This window comes from Orbicella franksi, chromosome 6 (assembly GCF_964199315.1).
Source record: "Orbicella franksi chromosome 6, jaOrbFran1.1, whole genome shotgun sequence".
NCBI classification, from domain to species: Eukaryota; Metazoa; Cnidaria; class Anthozoa; order Scleractinia; family Merulinidae; genus Orbicella; species Orbicella franksi.
Window position 1 is genome coordinate 31,916,880 of NC_138150.1, and position 22,016 is coordinate 31,938,895.

At 39.1% G+C, this 22,016-nt stretch overlaps 2 protein-coding genes across 2 annotated transcripts; one reads left to right on the forward strand and one right to left on the reverse strand.

Moving 5' to 3' along the window:
- Positions 1-1,264: 1,264 nt before the first annotated feature.
- On the forward strand, positions 1,265-10,440 carry LOC145489358 (nuclear distribution protein nudE-like 1). The gene is made up of 8 exons (XM_081468321.1): positions 1,265-1,517; positions 1,613-1,766; positions 1,944-2,092; positions 3,437-3,482; positions 4,415-4,505; positions 6,213-6,502; positions 6,864-6,964; positions 7,092-10,440. Exons 1-8 carry the CDS (start codon positions 1,408-1,410, stop codon positions 7,159-7,161), a joined length of 1,011 nt encoding a protein of 336 aa, XP_081324447.1. The 5' UTR covers positions 1,265-1,407; the 3' UTR covers positions 7,162-10,440.
- A 5,306-nt stretch (positions 10,441-15,746) lies between these two features.
- LOC145490614 (kelch-like protein 40) lies at positions 15,747-17,761 on the reverse strand. Its single transcript, XM_081469700.1, has 2 exons — positions 15,971-17,761; positions 15,747-15,875 (listed from the first exon to the last, which is right to left on the reverse strand). The coding sequence occupies exons 1-2, from the start codon at positions 17,759-17,761 to the stop codon at positions 15,747-15,749; spliced, it is 1,920 nt and encodes a 639-aa protein (XP_081325826.1).
- Positions 17,762-22,016: the final 4,255 nt, after the last annotated feature.

A 22,016-nucleotide genomic window follows, 5' to 3' on the forward strand; every position in this document is an offset into this window, starting at 1 on the left:
GCCCGACAATCCAACATCACTGCATGCCGCTCGGATGAATCCGGCGAGAGGGCCAGGTATAAAAAGCTGAAAAGACGCAAATTTTGCGCTAAATGAAAAGCCAAACAGAAAGCAGAGAAGATCGCACATTTTACGAACCGAAAGCCAACCTCACGAACAAAGACCTGATTAGCGGAACTTTCTAAGAAACATAATATATTACTATCAAAGCAATAAAATCAAAGACCCGCGCGCGCTCGCGTGTAGTGGCGCGCACTTCCGTTTGTGTTCGTGGGCTTTTGGTATGTTAAGGACCAAGCTTTCGAGTGTTCCGGTGAGATACAATCTTGTAAGTTTGACTGCGTAGATGACCGATAAGAAAAAAAGTGCTGCGGGAAATAACCTAGATATCATGTGTTTTCAGTGTAAACTCGTGCCTATTGACACTCCTGATTGACACGCTCGGTGTTAATTTCAATAGCGAAAAAAGTGCAATAACACGTGACTTTACGGCTGATCGAGTGTCCTTCCAACATTCCAAGAGCTTAGTTGCTGATAAACCATATAAATGCCTGAAGTGAAGTGGTTTACTGGAGGAGGAGAGAGTGTTTGATTTCGTGCTCGAGACTTACTGACACGCGATCGATGGACTAACATCCCATCTCTGGGGTAGAGGGTGGGGGGAATTAATTAGCACGGGCCTAATCACCTACTCCAGCACCGGTTCCAATGAGCTGCCAGGCTTGGGAGCAGACAACTAATCCCTGCTAAAATTTTGAGGAGCTTTTTGTCAATCAAATCTTTGTCAATCAAAAAGCGCACAGTATAAAATCCTTTATTCAATCGCGTTGGGTTGAAACATCTTTGTAATTTAAATAGCATTTTGTGCCTTCTGGGAAGTTCTTTAGAGTAATACTTACAAAGATCCTCCGAAAATTTACCTTTCTCACTCCTCGCTGATTTCGAATCATAAGTCAACTTTCTTTTCCTTTGTTTGATGTAATTCCGATTGTAGACCGACCGAAAAAACACCATGAATTTTGACACGACCAGTGACAAAATTGCTTTTTACCCGCACCATGCTATTTACGTGGAATTGTGAACATTCAATCAACCGATTTACTTTACTTGTTGTGTTTGATTGATAAACCCATTAACCCATAACAAATGTCACGTTTTTGGTTTCACTGAGAAAAGCGTGAAAACACGCGAGGCATTTTATCAGCACAGCCTTCCTTTTATATCCCACAATGCATCACATCTTACGAGTTGACGTCATCACGGGAACGGTTTGCATATTTCGTTGAAAGCTTCGAGACATAAACTGAGTTTTGGCTCGATTGAGCCGGTTTTCTTGTTCCTTGTGTCGTAGATTGCTAGAAGGTAAAATTTTTTTGTACTTCGGGGTGAACACTTCTTGCCGTCCTTATGCGACAGCCGGGAATGAGTATTTCTACGGGCGATAAGGAATTGGAATTCGCCGACCCGAAAGAAGAGGCGACATACTGGAAACAAGTAGCCGAGGATTTAGAACGAAAGTGAGTATTTCAGGGTTACATTCTTCGATGACAGTCATACGATTTTAAAGGGGAAGTGATGAAGGTCTAATTTGATCATTTCTTTTGGGAAAAAGGTTGCAAGAAGCAAGGGATGAACTCGACGAGTTTCAAGAAGGTAGTCGTGAACTGGAAGCAGAATTGGAAACGCAGTTAGAGCAAGCCGAAGCCAGACAGCGGGAGCTTTTAGCGGCAAAAACACGGCTAGAAACGGAGAATGAAAGCTTAAAGGTAACTCGAAAATATTAGCTTTAATGGCGTAAGTCTCATTCCGCCAATTCATCTGTTGTTTAAATGAAAGTTTGTAAATAATGCAAGACTTGCTTCGTGGACGCCATCTTGCCTGTTGATCGAGTCGATGGTTTGGTAGATCTGTTTTAACTGTTCTGTTTTCTCTCGTTTACACAGGCGAGACTAGATGCGAGTCAGAATGAATCCTATCTTACAATATCGTCTCTTCAAGATGAAGTTGCTCAGCTAAAAGCTGTTCGAGAAGAAGTCCAAAAATATGTTCGGGAACTCGAACAAGCAAATGACGATCTCGAGCGAGCGAAAAGGTTTGTGGCAAGATTGAAGTCTGTTGTTCGGTTATTTTTGCAGCTGAAAAGTATAGCTAACAACAACATTTACACCTCAGTTTGGATCATTTCGCCATTTCTTGTTATGTCTTTATATTATTTTTTTGCGTTGTTAATTGCATTTGATGTTGCACCGGTCACCTCTTACGTGAAATGTCCCAATGTGGCTCCACCGAGGGTTGCAATATTCATGTTATTACACTTTCATTTGTACTCTTTGTAGCTAGCCACATAAAGTATGTCTTTTTTCCTCGGCAAGGTGTTAGTAATGGTCAATGACCTGCCAGTGAGGGTAATTTACTGCAAATATCGGGTAAATTTGTGTTTACGAAAAGTACATTTCTGGCATGTGACAATCTCGCGCGAGGGTCGTGCTTTATTCCGGAGGAAATAATCCCCGTATCAATTTCTGTTGCTATGCACTAAGTTCACATAAATTGGATTTAAGTTTTCTCGACTTATTTAAGAAATTTAAGCATAGCTGACGCCAATTACTCCCCCGAAACAAATTTTTTGCTCTTTTATTACGACAAAGTGGATCGTTCAATAATAGCGTGAAACTGCTTTACATGAATTTCGAGGATTAATATTATGTTCGTTTGACCTGATTGTATTACAAGGGATGTGGGATACATGTTCATTCGTCTATAAGCTATTTTTAATATTATTTCCTGTGCCTCTTTCGGAGTGTTTTCATGTTGGACTTTCCGCAATAAAGTGCTAAGGTATCTAACCTTGATAAATTTAGCGAAAATTTTTACAAGTCTGTTTTTAGTAGCAAGTGTGGGAACTTTAATTGAAAAACTCGGCGGGATGAAAGCAGTGTTTACTTGTCATTGTTTTCTTTTTGTCTTTGAAAAAAAGTGCAGTTTGTTTCTAGGAAAATAGAATTACAGAACCATGGAGGCTATTGTAATCTGTAATTGATGAAGTGAGATAATGGAAAGACAACATTGTTTGTGGAAAGTGCTACAATACTAAAGATTGATTCCTAATTTTGGCTTTATTTTTATTGGAAAAGGTCTACATGTTTAATTATTTTAGAGTTTCTGAAGTTTTTTCATGATTCTCACTAGTGAACGATTTTGATTTAGTTGCATGATCACTTTGGGCTAAAAAAAAATATGGACTGTGAATGCTGAGGATTCTTTGAGCAGCTGACTTTCGGTCAGCTGCACCGTCAGAAGTGCATTTACCACATTTACTTTGTTGATTATTATATTCAAAGCTTTTGAAGGTTACAAGGATGGTTACTATGTTGTTGATCATTGATGTACAATGCCAGTAACACTAATATGCAATATTGTACCCTTTTCATTTTAGGGCAACAGTATGCTCTTTAGAAGATTTTGAGCAGAAGTTGAATCAGGTAATTAAAGCTATATTATGTAATTTCATCTAGATGCGAGACTGTGCCAAAAAATATCCAAAGACATTACTGGTATTGCACAAAAGTGTTGCACAAGTTTTTTTTGAGTCCAACCTTGTATTTTTGAAAAGTTTTAGATCACTTTTGGCAACCATCTATTTGGCTACCAGTTCAGTGATTCCTAAGCAACACTGTCATCTGCTTGCAGTTACACTTTTTGACATGAAGTACATGTAAGCAGAAAGACAAGGACGTTTTCGGTTTCTCATTATGGATGAGACATTTTTGAGAGACGGATGTGAATCAGAAGTAGAATTTTCTCTTCTGTGGTGTGTGTTCTCGAAATTTCATTTAAAACGTTAAATTGTAAATGCTAAAATGAGAGCTTTTCAACCCATGCCATGCCGTGCCATGAAAATGAGACAGAGGGAAGATATTAACTTCTGGTTGACATCCATGGCTCAAAGAAGTCTGTGTTAGACTCTCTATAGTTTTGTTTTCATGTGCCAGATCACATTTGTCTTTGTGCTCGCCTCACGTGGGCACGTGTACTGGGACATGATCAAGCTTTGTGTACTGGGAGGAATGAGCTACAGTGGCCTTATATGGCCATGTTGCACTGACTTACCCATTAACAACTGTTGTTTTTTTTTAATTCTACTCAACAACTGTTGTTTTTTTAAAATTCTACTCATGCTTCAGATCCTTTATGATTTAACAGTTGTACCTTGAATGTTGCTATCTCATTTTTTGTCTTTAGTTCTTTAATAGTTCTGGAATTTTTACATTTTATGTTATGTTTTGATTTATACTAAAGAAGGGATTATGTGCACATATTTTCTGAAATATTTCCTCTTAAATAAGGGTGATCAAAACTTGGCTTATATTACCCTGAATAAGTGGTAACCAAACATTCTGTTCGTATTTTTTAGGCTATAGAAAGAAATGCTATTCTTGAAAATGAATTAGATGAAAAGGAAACACTCCAAGAATCGGTACAAAGACTAAAAGATGAAGCGAGGGGTAAGACAATAATAGTTTATTAAATACTCCAGCTTTAGTTAATCATTGTTGTCATGCAAAGCCATTTTGCAATCATTTTTGGACTTTCAAGCTTTAGTGCAAAGCTCAAGTGGACCTCAAGACATGTTATGTCAACGTTTGTTGGCTATAAATGCAAATATTACTTTTCTCATGTGAAAAGCCCAGTTTTGGAAAGCTATTTATCGATGTTCTGTGAAGCCAACCATGACTGTGCCCTCATTAATTATCAATGTGTTCTTTCTTCTAGAATGTTTCTACATCATGTGCACACTATGCCTGACTGTACTTGACTAGTTTTAAGTATCATCTGATACAGAGATAATATTTCATGTTGAAAATGCTTTTGAATTGTGATATTAGCCCTTTAAAATATATTTTGTTTATTTGTGGATATGATACTGTTTGATATTTCCGCTGCTACCCAAATGCCTGAAGGGTTCATTCTTTAAGAGCAGTTTTGGAAAATTATTTTACAAGCCAAAAACATAGTGAGAAAAAATGCAATCAATTAAATTATGATCAAATAAAAGAAACATGATCAAAGACTTTCATTGTTAGGTGATGTTTCCACAGTATTCTGAACAATTAAGTAACAAATGTATATCTTTGTTTAAGGTATATGATGTACAGGCTGTTATACGTTGATCAAGTTTATCTGTACATTTCAGGAGTTTTTGTAGACTGGAACATCCCCTTACTACAGCTAAAACTTGTTTGTTTTTCAGAGAACCCAGTTTGTACTGTTTTGATTCTAAAACGTCTTCAAATCAAACCATATTAAACCACAGTTGTTTCTGTAAACTCATGACACAGTCAACTGCTTCTGTTTTGTCATACCATTCAGTGTGGGGCTCCTTTATAGTTTTCCTTGCTGGCTTTCTGTCGAGTAGTTTAATGTTCATAATTTTATGAAGTAAAAAGCACAAGGAATGTTGTATAGTGTGACTGGCTTTGGTTTTAACCAGACTGACAAGAAATATATAAATAAAATTTTTTTTTTCTGTGAGTAGCAAGAGCAGACTAAAGAATACAGAAATTGTCTCAAGACTTTGGAAAGAGCTTGGCTGGCAAAATTCAAAACCAAAGCTACTGATATGTAATTGACGTCTGCTCTAATATCTTTTGACTATTACATGTAGACTGGACTGTTTTTTAACAAATTAAATGTCAATTTTGCCAAATCACGTGCTGAAAATCCCATTGGAATCCTGTTATTTCCAACTCTCTAGCAAAACAAAAGATAGTTTGAGATGCTGGGGGTTCAAGTTAGCCAATAGACAGTCACTGAAAAAGTATATATACGGTATATCCAAGGGTGAATTATAGGTGCTTGTCATAGCAGGGAGTTCGCTATAACTGAGCTCCAGATAGCGAGGTTTACTCGTCTCTCAAAACGAGAGTCTTGTCTCGCGAGAGGGTGGTAACTGTAAACTTATGTTACATGTACAATTATAATATTAAGGTTTTTTTGGTCTCTCAGTAAATGAATCTCTTGTAATCTCTTTTTACTAATATTGTGCACCTTTTTTACCTATTTTTACCTTTTTAATCTTATTTTTACTATTAATAGTTTCGTTTCCAGGACCCCTCTGATAACATTGTTTAATACATGTACACTGATGGGTCATCCTGTTAAAATATTTGTTGTTATTATTATTAAGATGTCAGCATGATATTTCTTTTCAGATCTCAGACAAGAACTTGCAGTTAAAGAAAAGGAGAAAAAGAAACCTGGTGAAGGATTAGAATTCACCAAAGATAAAGAAAATAACAAAGAAAACAAGGAACCATCAAAACCAGAGGGAACTCCAATGAAGACAGACACTGTGATTCAGACCTCAGACCCTCTTGTGAATTTAACAACTGCATCTATAGGAACCTCACCGCTTCATTCCGGCTATGGAAATTCACCACTAACACCATCTGCACGAATATCGGCTCTGAACATCGTGGGAGATCTTCTCAGAAAAGTTGGGGTAAGTCATGTTAAATTGTTATGCTTGTAACAACCATTCATTGAATATAATTAACCCTAACATTTTATTCTTGCTTTCTTCAATTTGCTTTGGGATTTTATTTTTAATGTGCTGATGAATCGTTATGTTGTTGGGAATGACTCACTCAACATACTTCCTTCTTTCTTCTGGGAGAATAGGGCCATTGACGTGTGTCCTCCACTCTGCTCTGTTTCTGTTGTAGGGAATGGTACAAACATGTATTAAATGTTCATCTCTTTCATGTTATACTCTTTCTTCTCTCCTCTTACATCTTGTCGTGCAAAGAAAAGGGTTGTTTGATTATAGCAATGTTAATTTTTTTATTTTTCGCTCTATCCAGGCTCTTGAATCTAAACTGGCTTCATGTCGAAACTTTGTCAAAGATCAGCCTCGAAATCCAAGAGGATCAACTGGGTCGAGTAGCCCCTCTGACTCGCCAAGGTAGTACATGTTTATAATTAAATATCTTTTTAAATGAGTAAATTACTCAATTGACATATAATGTAACAAAATTTTCAATTCTAATTGGTCTTCCTATGTAACGTTCACATCTTTGTTGTAATTTCAGACCAAGCAGAATTCCCAAGAGTAATTACCAAAACCCAGGAATGCAAGGGCTAGTCAAGGTTCAGGTTTAATAACAGAAAACGTGTGTGAGGAAAAACAAAATACGCTTATATTGCCACACTGAGCTGTGTTTTAGAGCATTCTAAACATCCCAGATGTGTGCTGGTGCAGTTGTGCCTTGACCCAAATGAAATTTGAGCCAATAATGTTTTGAAAAACAGCTCAATTACCCGAGGCTATACCCTTAGGCTAAATCAGGTCTTGTTCACTTTCGATTCATTACAAAAATGAATTAAAGGTGTAGGTCGTTCATGGTGTATAATGTTGAGCTACATCATTTCAATCCATAGTTTTAAATTCAGAGTAGAATTTGCGTCCAATTTGTACAGATATTTTGTATTGCTGTATTAAGCATTTTATTGTATCATAGATTCAGATTCAGGTAGCACAAGAGAAATTCTACATTCATTTAAAAAGGTGACCCAGAGACATTTAAGAATATTTAATAATTGTGCAGAATTACTGTATGAGAGCAAAACTCTGCAGTCATTTAAGATTTCCAATACTTCCAAGTATTTATTTTTAAAAAAACTTTTCAGCAGGTGAAATCTGGAAAGTTGTCGTACCTGTGCATACTACAATGGGCAATATGGTTTTGCAGGATTTTTTTTAATTGTCTACACTTTTGTTTGGACATTAGAGCTTTATCAAGTAGCAGACAAACCAAATAAATATATAAAATCATCCATCATTGTCGATTGGTACATGTGCATCTAAGCAAGAGTTGCCATGTCTCTAATGTAAGCAATGACAGTTGATGGCAGCATTATTTGATTATCTAAGGTAAAGATTGAAAATACAGGCAGAACACTAAATCTGTTTTCCCAACTGAAGGTCAACTGGTGTTTGTAGAGTCAAAGAGAGTGTGGTAAATCTGGTGTTTTTATTCTAGTGAACTACAACCTGGGTTCACGTTATTTAATAAATAAACCGAGTTATTGAAACTGCACTGTGTAGTATTTTCCCCTTTTCCACAGCTGCAGTGAACATCTAAATAAGGGTTGATGTGTGTTTCCAGTCTCATGATTTAGCTCAGTTTGAACTCCTTCTGGAGTTATCATTATGTGTTGATTAGTACGTAAAATTCTGCAATTCAGTTTTGTATATGTTGTTAATGTGATCTAATTTAGGAGAGAGCTTTTTATATTTTTTAAAATAAATTACATGTACATGTAAACAGCCACATATATATATATAAAAAAATATCTTTTAATTTGTGTGATCACTTCGACATCTGATTCATATTTCAAATTGAGACCCATTTACCAAAGGCATATGATAGATGGCAATTGCATTTATGCTTTGAAACATGAATTTTCAGGTTGAAAGATAACAGACGAGGTAAGATAAGATAGGATAACAAATGAACAGCCTTAGCTTTAGAGTCTACAATTCATTTAAAAGCATAAATCATGCCTTTGGTAAGTGTATTTTGTGTTTGAAATAAAGTCAGTTAATTAGGATTAACTACAGTTGCCATGAATTGACATAATTGCGTGGCATTGGTTATTAAATATTAAGGTTACAAGTCAATAATGACACTCAACCCTCTCACTCTAAATGGGATACTGTTGCCACTTGTCTATCTAGGGAGGTGGCCACTGTGCAGCTTATGAGTGTGCAAGGACCAGCACCAGGTATCCATATTAAATAAAGAGAAAGAGAGAAAGAGAGAGAATTGACTGCATGTCATGTTATTCCTTCAGCTGTAAAAATAAACCCTGGTCTGGTTATCAGACAGTATTATTATTAGTATTATTGTTCACTCGTTGCAGTGATATTCTAAAGTAAACTGTATGAGTGTGTTGCAGACTAAAGTTACCTAACTCACAAATATCCCTTGATAAGTACAATAGTGCCTAAATTATTAATTATTTTTCTTAGTACAATCTTTTGGTGATGAGACAAGTCACATGAGTTCAACGTTTCATAGATTCAAGAGGACAAAGTATCGTAAAACAGTTAATTTTAAACAGTCCCAAATGTAGTTTTTTTTTCTTTTTTCGGTGTCTCCAGTTCTTGTCTACCCCTTTTTTTGATTATTTTTTGTCTGCTGTTGAAGTAATGTCACTAACCAATTTTCAATATACACCAGTTTTTTTTAATAATCCTTATCATCCTCCATAATGAGTGCGATGACTTGTTCACAATATCACTACCAAGATTGTGCTAAGTTCTTTATCTGGATGTAATAAATTTGTTATATTCTGATTACCATTGAGCGATTTTTCCCTTGGAAAGGCCAGGAAGAATTGATTAGGCAAAATAATGGAGAACTTACAGACCTAATGCACTTTGGTGTTGAGTCCTCAGCAACACTCCCCCTTTTTCTTGGTTGCCCAAAAACTCTTTGAAGTAATAAACATTTACTGGCAAGAACCTTAAGTTTTGGAACACTAAAGTGTCTTGCATTACTGCAAACAATCAAGTCGATAATACTTAGTTGTTAATATACTACATTGGTGGATTGGGTGTTACCTCATCCCTTATCCCTGGGAAAATTCAACATCTGTCATTCAAATCCTCAGCTTTCAAAGATATTCCAATAAATATTTCCATTTGCCGGAAGGAGGTCAAGCATGCTACCTCTTCCTCTTCTTAACTGGGTGTTTTAGGTCCGCCTGTATACCATGTGTTCAATCAATCTTCCTCACTTTCTTAAAGTAAGCAGTAATAACCTTGAGTGAATTTTAAATTAGTGTAACAGTTAAAACTCCTCCACTTGTTCACACAAACGGTGGAGACCTATGCCTGAAGCAGCCCTATGGGTTATGAAAGTGTGCCTGCATAGAATTTATATATGCCACATATGCCCGTGCAAGATCAACAATGTAACTTGTATTACTAGAAAAAGGGACAATTGTTAATTTATTGAAATGTGTTGGCCTTGATGATGCCTTGCAAAGAGTGACTTAAGTTATCTGAAGAGTGTTTGTCCATGCTGTCTTGAGGTTTATTCACCAATAAATAAGTATAAACTGCAAAATATTGTGATCTGGTTTGTCTAGCTGACGCTTCTCGGAGATCACTATACAGTTGAACATCTCTTGGTCAACTGAACCGAATGTTGAAACTCGGGTGGTAGTTGGTCTGATTGCAGGGGTACCAAGTTTCCTAACTTCCATGCTAACCCATGTAATTATGAAGATCTGACCCCCAAAGAAACTGCAGGGGTTTTTAATCATTGCCGGACGCCGGGCAAATTGACCGGCTGTGAGGGTGATTTTGCCCGCCTGGTTTGACCATGCAGAGGAAAGTCTTCCTTATAACAAAGTTCAGTTAATAATTTTTGCGCACCTGTGAAAACCAGCCTCCCCCCCCCCCCCTGCTTAAAACATGAGTGAAACCCCTGAAACTGTCGCTTTAATGTCGCCGACAAGTAACCGACAGGCTGCCGACCGGTTACCGACAGTTGGCCTAATGTTTGGCCTTCTTCGATAGTTCGGGCGCTAAATGTGGCAGTGAGCACAGCAACTTCAGAGAGTTTACATGCCCATCCATAAGCGCAGTTTTGGAGATAAATAAGATAGTTGCAGTGCTGCGATATTTTTTTACCGATCTGTTCTGGGCCCGGGGGGGGAGGAATCCCATATAAAAAGGACGGGGGTGGTGGTCGTACTTTTTAGGGGTTAAAAAAAGCGGTTTTGTTACCTCTTAAGGTATTCATTCTCAAAAGGTCCACAGCGGGAGCTTTCGCGGTACTTTTAGGGTGTTGATCCGAAAAAATATGAGAGGAGATAATGTGTTGTTTTAGAATTGACACCTCTAAGGGGTGAAAAAAAACTTTCAAGCCAGGCCCACAAAACATGATTTTGGTACCTCTTAGGGGTTCTTTTCAAAATTTCTCACGAGCACCTCTGTCCGTTTTATATAGGAGTTCCCCACTGGGGATCTGTGTCCCAGTGTTGTGTTTTTGGGTCCGGCAGTCAAAGTAATAACCAGTTGGACCTCACTTACTGTGCCAATGAAGGCTTAACCCCTTTTTGTAGAAACTAATCCATCGACTTGTAACCCTCCAGGAACTTCAGCATTCAGACAGATTTCTGAATTTGCCTGAGAGGCAGTCGGTAAGGAAGAGATTTAAAATCTTAGCCACCATTGAACCCAGACTCCTCTAAACATTAGAATCCGGTGCATCACATGTATGAAATGCCCGCAATTACTACTCTAGTCCTAAGTAATAAGCATCTTAGATCAACACAAAACACAGTTTGGATACAACTTCTAAACAGAAGTCACTGATTGGTCAATTTAGTCATTTCGGTTAATTGGTAGAGATCATTTAAGCTTGAGAGGATAACTTCCTAATAGTAGCTCGAAATGTTTTTTACAAATTATATATCAATCTAATACAAATTAGGATACAAACTACAGTTACTCGAGTTTCACACTTGAAGCGATCATCAGATCATTAATATTATTTGTGTATCAATCTAATCATGAGAAAGGTTATGAAACGTATACGTACAATTCGTTAAAATCATTTTCCACGACATACTTGTGTTCCTTATTTATCAGTGAATGTTCTGGACGTTCTGGTCAAATTTCCTTTCTTCATACCCTATTTATTCATTTAAAGAGGAGGGATACTATCGAAAAACGAATTCGAGTTTTTGTCCTCTAAAGATTTATAAACACGTCATGTACATGCCTTCGAGTTATACCATGAAAATCTGGCCGCAAGCCGATGAAATAACAGCTCCTCGGCTAACGTCAGGCAGCAAAAAAAAAAAAAACACCTGAAAGAGGGTTTTCGGGCGAGAGCTATAGTGTTACAGTCACGTTCTCCCGGCCTATTTGAAGTACTCATACAGTGATACAAGGACCTTAGACCTGACCTGGCCTATAAGTAAGTTTGGGACAACTCACTACTTAGTTAGCGACCAAACACTTTATGGACATGGCTGTTAGACGCTTAATGAGAATTTAAAAAGTCCTTGATCCTGAATCTTGAGATCTACCGATCAAGTCCATTGGAATGTGGGAACTTACGGTAAGGCTCTAAGAGCTCTTATACCACTGGGTGAGTGCTTCCCAGCCAGAATTATCTCATATTTCTTTATGCCACCCCCTCCCCCCCCTCCCCCCCTCCCCCCCATCCTTTCTAAAGCCTGGTTCTCATATGCTGCCGGCACACCTGGGGCAAGTCCTGGGATGCTGTTATGGCATATGTGAATATTTATCGCCGAATCATAATCTGTCCCAGGCATTGGCCTGCGGCTTGCCAGTGAAGTTGAGCTGAGTTCAACTTCGCAGCAAACCGGAGATTGTCGGCGATTGTCGGCGATGAAAATATTTTATGTGAACATCATCTGCGGACGCAACGTACTTCAGTAAGACGATTCGATCCATATTTACTGCTGGAATGGTTGAAAATTGCGCGCGCCAATTCGATTAGCATTTCGCACCAATTCGAGTACGTCAGCGATCCATCGCAGATGCGCCGGGGACACACTGGAACAGATCGCCGAACGTTGTTAATTGCAACCGGCGACTACCTCGCAGGTGGGTCGGCGGGATGTGAGAACCAAGCTTTAAGTCTCTGGCCTCAATTTCGTTTTTCAGCAGCTCCTCCCACCCCTTCCCCCCAAATTACTACACGAGAAAATGGCTTGTCTTCCAAATCTCCATAGGCCCATATCCCAATCAATAAATTATGAATGTTTCCTAGTGAAACCTTGGTGGCTTGTTACTATCTTTTATTAGAAACATTATTTTTCTCGCTAGCTCGAGCGTGATGTAAGATTAGTTTTCAGTTTTTCTAAAAATGTTAGATTAAATAATGAACTTTACATTTGGCAAAAAATTTCACAGAAGTAGCCCCGTAAAGGTTTAGAGACCTTCATTTTCATCACGGCATGAGAGTTATGCAACAAGTGACGTACAAGGATGTTTTGGCCGCGCCAATATGGCCGCCAATTTTGGGCTTAACCAGCAAACTTCGAGCGGCTCAAAAAGCAGTTTTCGAGTACCGTTCGCGAAAAATAGTCAACAGTGTTCGAACTTTATTATTGAGCAAAAATCTCTGAAAGGAAAATACGTTTTAGTGACACTTAAACAATTAGTTTATCAGCTGGAGATTTCTATGAGGTGATGGCTGATGAAGCCGAAGGACGACCGTCAGCCACTGCACTCGCTCTTTTGGCTGATAGTGTAAAAGTCGCTCAGCCAATCAGGCCATTAATACAATTAGCTCTCGTGTTCAAATTTGTGATATAAAGTTACATTACTACCTACTTAGTATACTAGTCTAATAATATAGAATTCTACTACATTACATTGATGACCGCCATATCTGTTGTTACGGTCTAACTTAGTTGTGGGTATTTAAAATGAAATATTCCTCAATTAGTGTGTTTGGGGCAATGACTCCCGGGGGGACTCTCATATATAAAGGACGGGGGTTGTCGTCGGAAATTTTCAAAAGAACCCCTGAGAGGTGCCAAGATCTTGTTTTGTGGGTGTGGCTTGACAAGTTTTCACCCCTAAGAAGTACTTGATTTTCAAATATATCCTGTCATAAAGTTTTTTGGGGGCTCAATACCGGCCCTAAAAGGTGCCGCAAAACTCCTGCTGTGGACCTTTTGAGGCTGAAAACCCTTAGAGGTACCAAAACTGCTTTGTTGACCCCCAAAAGGGTACGACAAGCACCCCCGTCCATTTTGTAAGGGAGTCTCCCCCCGGGAGTGACTCTATTCCTCTAGAACAAAATTTTCTTGTTGACAGCAGATTGTTTTTGCTACTTCAGAAGTAAAATCAACAAAAGACAAAGAGCGACTTAACCGCCTGTAAGAAATTTTGTGTGCCAATAAAAGAAGCTAGAGAAATTGAAAAAATACAATTGAGTTCGCCTTTCGTCTGACCACAGTTTACATGCCAATTCGCAAGCAAATTGGCAGCGACTACGAGCCGGCTACATTGAGCGACTTGGAGCAACATTAATTTTTGTTGTTTGGCTATATAACATATGTCTTATTAATCGCGAGCTCGGTCGGTCGGTCGGTCGGTATGAGAGAATCTTGACCTCGGTCGCGAGTACAGACCTCACTACGTGCGGTCTACTGACGACCTTGGTGTGAAGATTCTCCCACAGACCTCCCGCTTGGTTAATAAGAACTAGTTATTGATACTTATGCCTGATCGTACCTTTCGTTACGCTTCTGCAGCATATCAGGCTCGTTTGGTCGAGCCGTGGTTCGTAGTTTGGTGAGATGTAGTCTACAGTGGCCGATCTAGGGGAGGGCCCCTCTCATTTTGGGTAAAAAAGGAAAAAAACACAGAAAGAAGAAAGGCCGGCAGGGCAAGCAAAACAAAACCGGGTCCCATCCTTAGCTCAAGGTCTGGATCCGGCACTGGTCTAGAGAAAATATCCATGGCGGACCCAAACGAGCCTGATACACCAGGAAACCAGCACACGAAAAAGTAAGATGTTCCATTCTCATCATCTCCAGTTTTCACGCTCAACGCTTTGAACGCATGGGACTATAACCGTCCTTTCTGGCAGCCAGCGCAAAACGGCCTGCATTTTGACTTCGGCTTTCCTACGGAAGTCCGAGTAATAATCTCAAACTACCCAAAGGATAAGCAGTAAAAAATGCAAAAAAAAATTAATGCTTCTGTTAACTTTTAATCCTGGGTTAATCGGCTTTCGAACAACCCTGCCCTGGTTGTTATCAACTTTTTCTTTCTTTCAGGAGTGAATGATGAAAATAATGTTTGTCTCCGTAATATGACGCAACAGCCTTAACTTGCAAAACAAAAAGGGTTACCTGTAACTAACAAATAGTCTGCATGCGAGACCTGTAACCTATCAGGCTGGAGCTTAATTATCTCGGTTTCTGTAACCTGAGGCGACTAGGAGTATTTCTACTCTTTCCCCTACCCCCCACCCCTGGATGGGATGCTAGTCCATCGTTGGGTTCCGGTACCCATTTATACACCCTGATGGAGAGAGGCACTGGGCGAGTAAAGTGTATTGCCCGAGACCACAACACATGCAATGTCCCCCGGGGGCCCCTTTCTCGAAAGCCCCTGAAACTTTTCGGGCCCGTAAAGCCATTTTTAATCCATCTGTGTCTAAAAACGGGGAAGTGTATACGCCTGAAACTTCTTGTATGAAGGGAACTTCTCTTCATATTAAGAATATGTAAATAAAACAGCTCTGTAATCATAAAGTTCGAGATTTCGCTGTGGCTTTACGGGCCCGAAAAGTTTCCGGGGCTTTCGAGAAAAGGGCCCCAGGACCCGAACGCGGACCACTCGATCCGAAGTCGAGCGCACTAACCATGAGGCCACCGCGCCTCCTAGAGCTGACAATATAGGGCCTTGTATAGCCTTAACTAAACTTTGTAAAACATGCTGCAAGAAGAGCATAAATAAAGGCTGGATTTTTTGAAAATGTTCGTTTTTATCAATTTAGAGATGACTTACATGGAAAAGGAATGTGACCAAGAACAACAATAAAAAGAAAACGAAAAGAAGAGAAATAAAAGGAAACCAATAACAACAACAACGGGACGCGACTGGAGTCTTAGTTGACAATTAAGTACTTTACGTATTTTTTGACCAAAAAGTAATATAAAGAAATTAAAGCTAATTAAGCTACCAGCTTAGTCACAATATGATGCATTTCTGCCGCCTTCTCTGCCGCCTTCTCTCCCTCGCAGACTCTTGTGTGGTAAAGAAAGATACGCCGCGCGGATAATGAACAGGACGTGTCGCGTCCCTTGAATAATCAGGAAAATAACATCTCATGTCGTCTTTCTTCATTTGACTATGGAGGAATTCGAGGCTAATTCTCATTGAACAACAGTGACTTACATGATCCAGTGGTATTACAATTTTCCGGTTCCATGCTCTGGTATCCGGGTCATAGCATTCGACCTGTCTCTGATGTGGAACAAATCTGTTAAACCAGGTAGTTGTATGCAGACCATACAGCTTGTCGTCCACAGACAAGAGTTTTGGATTCGCACAAGGGTCTATTTCAAACCTTGGAATAAAATGCCATTCATTTGTTCGTTCATCGAATGCTTCACATCGCCAGCCTTGAGGCCCTTTCCCCAGGTGATTAACTCCACCAGCAATGAAAATCTTGCCGTGCGCCACAGCCCCGGTAGCACAACTCCTTGCCTTTTGCAGGTCAGCTACTTTGTCCCACTGGTTGTTGCTGAGATCGTACCTTTCCACATCAGCGAGGTACGTGTAACCAGCGTCATGCCATTCTGCTCCGCCAATAAAGTATATGAAATTCCCTTTGGCTACAATGCAAAAATCGTGCCTTAATTTCAAATGATCAAATGAGGATACATCCTCCCACGAGTTTGACTCGGGTTTGTACTTCGTAATGAAGGAAAGATGTGTTTCTTTGCTGCAGTGGGCCCAGTGAGGTCTCGATTCTTCATGTGGCTGAGTCAATTCGTGGCACTCCTCACACGGTTCAGACATCAAAGCGTACATTTCTTCATCACTTCCAAGAAATACCTGCTTTAAATCTCTGTGGTCTTGGTATGGTAATGACTTCCAGTTGTCAGAGTTTGGATCATAACTTTCCATTCCATACCTGAATGCTTGTCCACCATGCCAAGCGTGCGGTTGCTGAGGCGTTGCAATGTGTACAGCGTAGATTTTACCATGACAAGGGACAAGATGGCTGTCATCCAAACAAAATGTCATCTCGCCGGACCTGTACCAGCAATCCTCACGAATTGAATAACACTTCATATCTTGACCTGTAAATGAACTACAGGCTACAATGACCGGTTCCTGAAGCGACTTTCTTGGCGTGACGGCAAGACTATCGAAGCGTTTAGACTCAATCAGGATCAAGGCATCTCTAACAAGACTCACACAGCCTGCACTGTCTTTCACAAGATCATTTGATACAACGTCACTGAGTATGAAGTCAAGCGAAGTATAAAGCAGTCGAACTTGACGAAATAACTCGGGGAAATATTTCTTTCGCTTGCTTTTGTCGTGATCAACCCATGCAAGAATGATGTAAAAAATGTCTTTTTCGGCGGTAACATTTATTTCGTCACTTGAAATAAACATTTGGAGTTGTTCGTTCGACATACTCAAAACCTCTTTCTGGTTGGATGCGTATAAAGTGTTGAAGTTTGCAAGAATAAACTTTTTGGCCTTGAAAACAAAATCTTCGCATTGGTATCTTTGCAAAAAATAGTAGGTTGAAAGAAAATTTGAAATATTTAACTCCTCTACTAAAACTCCTCCAGCGATAGCTTTTAACTTGGGTAAAAACAGATAATCAGCCACAATAACCAAGTCTCGGGCGCTGTCTTCATCCAATATCTGAACATGACCGGTGTACATAAACTGCAGTGCATCTCCCATAACAGACGCGGAGAACATCTCTAGTTGAACAGTTCTCTCGTTAGACTCCTTCATATTACTCTTCAGCAGCTTTTCGAAGAAAGGACTCGCCTTTGAAAGAACTTGTGTGTGAGCTTCGAATTCTTTGCCATCTTCAACCACCAAAATAAGGTCGCATGGCCGGTAGAGTGTCGCTTTTGGAACAAAATCTCCACTGACAATTTCTTTACTGGAAGCAACGTGTTGTGAATTTTCAGCTGGCTTAAGTAAGGCTGCCATCTTCATGCCAAAATGATCTTTTGCTTAGTCTCTGAGAGTTTTTTGATGTTGACGTGCACATTTCTGATATTTCTACCAGGGGCGAAAGCGGAAGTTTTATGAATAAATAAATTGTTTAAAAATGCATTTTGACTTAACAAAAATAAACAGAATTTATATTTTTTCTTATCGAAAGTTCTGGATTTGATGATGGGTTTTTAAAGATTTCTATACTGGAAGGAACGGATTACAAAACTTTTAGTGCTGTTACTTTTCATCCGATGATTCCGATTGCTGACTCACTTTTGCGCTAAAAATAATCGTTTAATCTATTTACTGAGTCATTGAGTTTCTGCCACAAGCAAAGCAATATTTAGCATAATGCGGTAACGTAACTCTTTTAAATGTAGTTTGTTACTTTGCTGCGAGTAAATAGCGAGTGATGGAGGAAAAAGCGAAATGTTTCGCTTCCTTAAAATTATGCAGACCTTTACTTGGAGTGCAAGAGCCATAAATTGAAACACGACAACCATCCTGCTGCAAAAATATTTTTATGTTGAGTTCTGAAAATTTTACCGAGTCATTGCAGAGACTTGAGCCAAATATATTTTCGAAGAGGTTTATTTTGTCGCCGTTTCACTGTATTGCTTCAGCTAGCAATATGATGACATTAGGCCTCGGGGTGACGTCGGTTGACGTCAGTTGACGTCAAATGACGTCATACAGCGGCTTTTTGTACCAAACAAGTGAAACCATTTCAATTTATATTATGACCTTTATGTTTTATTACTGTTTGCGTGTATAAAGCCTGGTTCACACTAGCGACATAACGACATAACGACATCGTCACGAACGACATAAAAAGGACGTTATGTTTGTAGTGTGAACGTGTAGACATAATGACATATTAGCAACATAACAGCATGAACATAACGACATAAAGATAAAACTGATTTTTTTGGTTATGTCGTTATGTCGATGTCCTTATGTCGCTATTGTGAACCAGGCTTAAGGGTGTTATGGGTAAAATAAGAAAGCAGCATATGTAATAAATTGACTATTACCAGAAAAACTAACAGTTACCAGCTACAAAATAAATTATCAGCAGAAAAATTGTATAAGGATTGGCGCTTTGGATGTGAAAGAATGATTTAATTACCACGTGGTATTCTCTTTGCTTTCCGCCGGTAGCTTGCAGAGTATCTTCGCATACTTTTGTACGAGTAGCACGTTTTGAACGAAGCAAGTTACAATGGTTTCCAAGATCTAGAGTAACGCTTTTATGATGAAATTCACCAATGTCGTTACGATCAGTAATCCATCGTCTCACGACATGTACGGTTCGATTTCTTACGGATCAATATAGTACAAAGTCTGTGGCGGACCAAGTGGATCATACAGCCGGAGCTTATCTCGGTTTCTATAGCATGAAGCGTCTAGGAATATTTCTACTCCTCCCTGGATGGGATGCTAATCCATCGTAGGGTCTCCGGATCAATTGTACGATCCCACAGCTCCGCGTTTTACACCCTCCCTTTGAGGAATGACATGTGAATTGGAGTTGTACAATTAACAAATAAATAAAATGATGTGATATGAAAAAATTAAAGAACTCTATCAGCAGTACAGCGCTATTTCAAGAGTTTGTTGCGCCCTTCTATGCATGTACAGCAATTTGTGATTTGGACCGACGGTCAATTTCGTTCCCAGAGACCGCAATCCTTTTGGTGGCTAAAAGAAATTGAAACCTCCGGGAGAAATCGCAAGGTACGCCAGCATTAGTTACAGTGGTTTACCTCTCTAAGCATGCTCAGAAATCGTTTTTGAAGGAACTTGAACGCGTGACCACAATCATATTGCAGCTGAGGAATCAGGATTTAGTTTCTGGTCTTGGTTTTAAGTGTCCACGTTTGTTCTGGTTTGTTCCAGCTTTGTTCTGGTCCAGGTTTTAAGAGTGTCGAGCGTTCAATTTCGGGCACCCCTGACCGAAAATTACGTTATATTTACGTTATATTTTGTATTGTTCGAAGATCTCGGAGAAATGTGATGTTCTCGAGGTCAAAGGTGGAGCATTGAGGTTTATAAAGACAAACGTTTATTATAAAGCAGGATGAGAAAATTGAAAATCACCCCGAGTGTCGCGTGGTACTGAGTAGTGCGATATCTATTGGTTAAAAACCATATAGTAATAGTTAAATTTTAATTATTTCGTTTAATTTACCTCTGCTTTGGTTCATTTATCGATCTTTCATATCGCACCTTCAATCTGAATGCCTTTCAAGGATATGATCGGGTTTATATTTTAAAATTCGTGATTGTAAGGGGGATGTTTAGTGTAGTAGTATGAGCGTTTTAATCAAGGACGTATAAAATGTTTTACACGCTGACCCAAAAAAGCACACAAATACTCTGGGCAACCGCGCTCAAGTTTATTTATTGACAGGGAAAAAAGAAAGAAATTGAAAACGGAGAAGTGTATACGCCTGAAACTTCTTGTATGAAGGGATCTTTTCTTCATATTAAGAATATGTAAATAAAACAGCTCTGTAATCATAAAGTTCGAGATTTCGCTGTGGCTTTACGGGCCCGAAAAGTTTCCGGGGCTTTCGAGGAACGGGCCCCAGGACCCGAACGCGGACCACTCGATCCGAAGTCGAGCGCACTAGCCATGAGGCCACCGCGCCTCCTAGCCGGCTGACAATATAGGGCCTTGTATAGCCTTAACTAAACTTTGTAAAACATGCTCCAAGAAGAGCATAAATAAAGGCTGGATTTTTTGAAAATGTTCGTTTTTATCAATCTAGAGATGACTTGCATGGAAAAGGAATGTGACCAAGAACAGCAATAAAAGGAAAAAGAAAAGAAGAGAAATGAAAAGAAACTAATAACAACCACAACGGGACGCGACTGGAGTCTTAGTTGACAATTAAGTACCTTACGTATTTTTGACCAAAAAGTAATATAAAGAAATTAAGAGTCCCTGTCCATAAATCTGGAAAATAACTCAGCAAGGGCCGAAAATTTGATTTCGCTCATATTTTAACGGTAGATAGGCTAGGGTATGACAAAAACTACTGGATAGTTTTTTTGGCAAAATATCCTTTTATTTCAAAGAAATATGCAAATTACCAAATTCCGTTAAAATCGTCATTTGACGCACCATTTTATTAAACAAGTTTGAGAGCCTCGCATGCAAAACCACATCATTCTCTCGTCTTTAAAACACTCAAATGTTTTTGTGCAATGTTTAATTGTGTACTGGGTTGATTTTTGGGAATGTTGCGGTTTTTGTTGGGTGTAAAATAATTAAATTTCGAAGACATGTATTTCATTCTCTTAAGGTGGCCGAACACAGTTTTCGCGCGCGCTTTTCCTGATGCAATTCAGCGCGCGCACAAGGATTGCAAAAACAAACATGCCGTCAACAGAGCGATCATTTTATTTACTCAACACCCGCACTATCTGCGCTATTTTTCTCTATTATTGAACGCAGTATATTGATGGCTTTAGTCTTTTATTACAAAGATATGTTAGAAAAGGTAGCGACGCAAAGAACCCAGCAATTCTCAGCTTTTTCTTTGTTACTGAAAGAACCCAGTTAAATGCAGCGCATGCGCAGTTGCTCGAAAAATTGAGACCGATTGCTTTTGCAGAAACATGCCGATTTCTAACGATCCAGTCGTTAGAATTTCAAGAAATTTGGCAAAAAAATAGTTCAGAAACCACGTGAATGATTTATCGCGAAAAATTTGAATTTTGACATAGGGAATTTTTAATAATACAGAACATGCAGTGAAAACGGTTAACGGCGAATTACGAAAATCGCCTATGTCAAAATTTTATTAGAACAGTGTTGACAGAAGGGATTTAATGTCAATTCGTAGTGGGCAAATGATGAAAAGAATCTAACGACTGGATTTTTTTTTAAATAAACAAAAACCATTTTTTAAGCCTTGTTTTTAACCAGCCCCGTTGCCATGGCAACAGCACACACCTTAGCCAAAATGCGATAATAAACCCTTCTGTGGTTAACCTTGACGCTTGCAAAACACGGGCGCCAAAGCATAAATAGCTTAAAAGTAATGGTGAATTAGGCATAGGCTCTTGAAAACTGTGTTCGGCCACCTTAAAGGTACTTCGTAAAAATAATTGATTTTCACCATGTGCGAAACCTTCAAATGGATTAAGCTACTGGTGGTTGAATTGCAGAAGGATAGTCTACAGATTCCTGTAAAAATTTCTTTGGGCAAATGATTGTGAGCGACGCGAGAGCTTT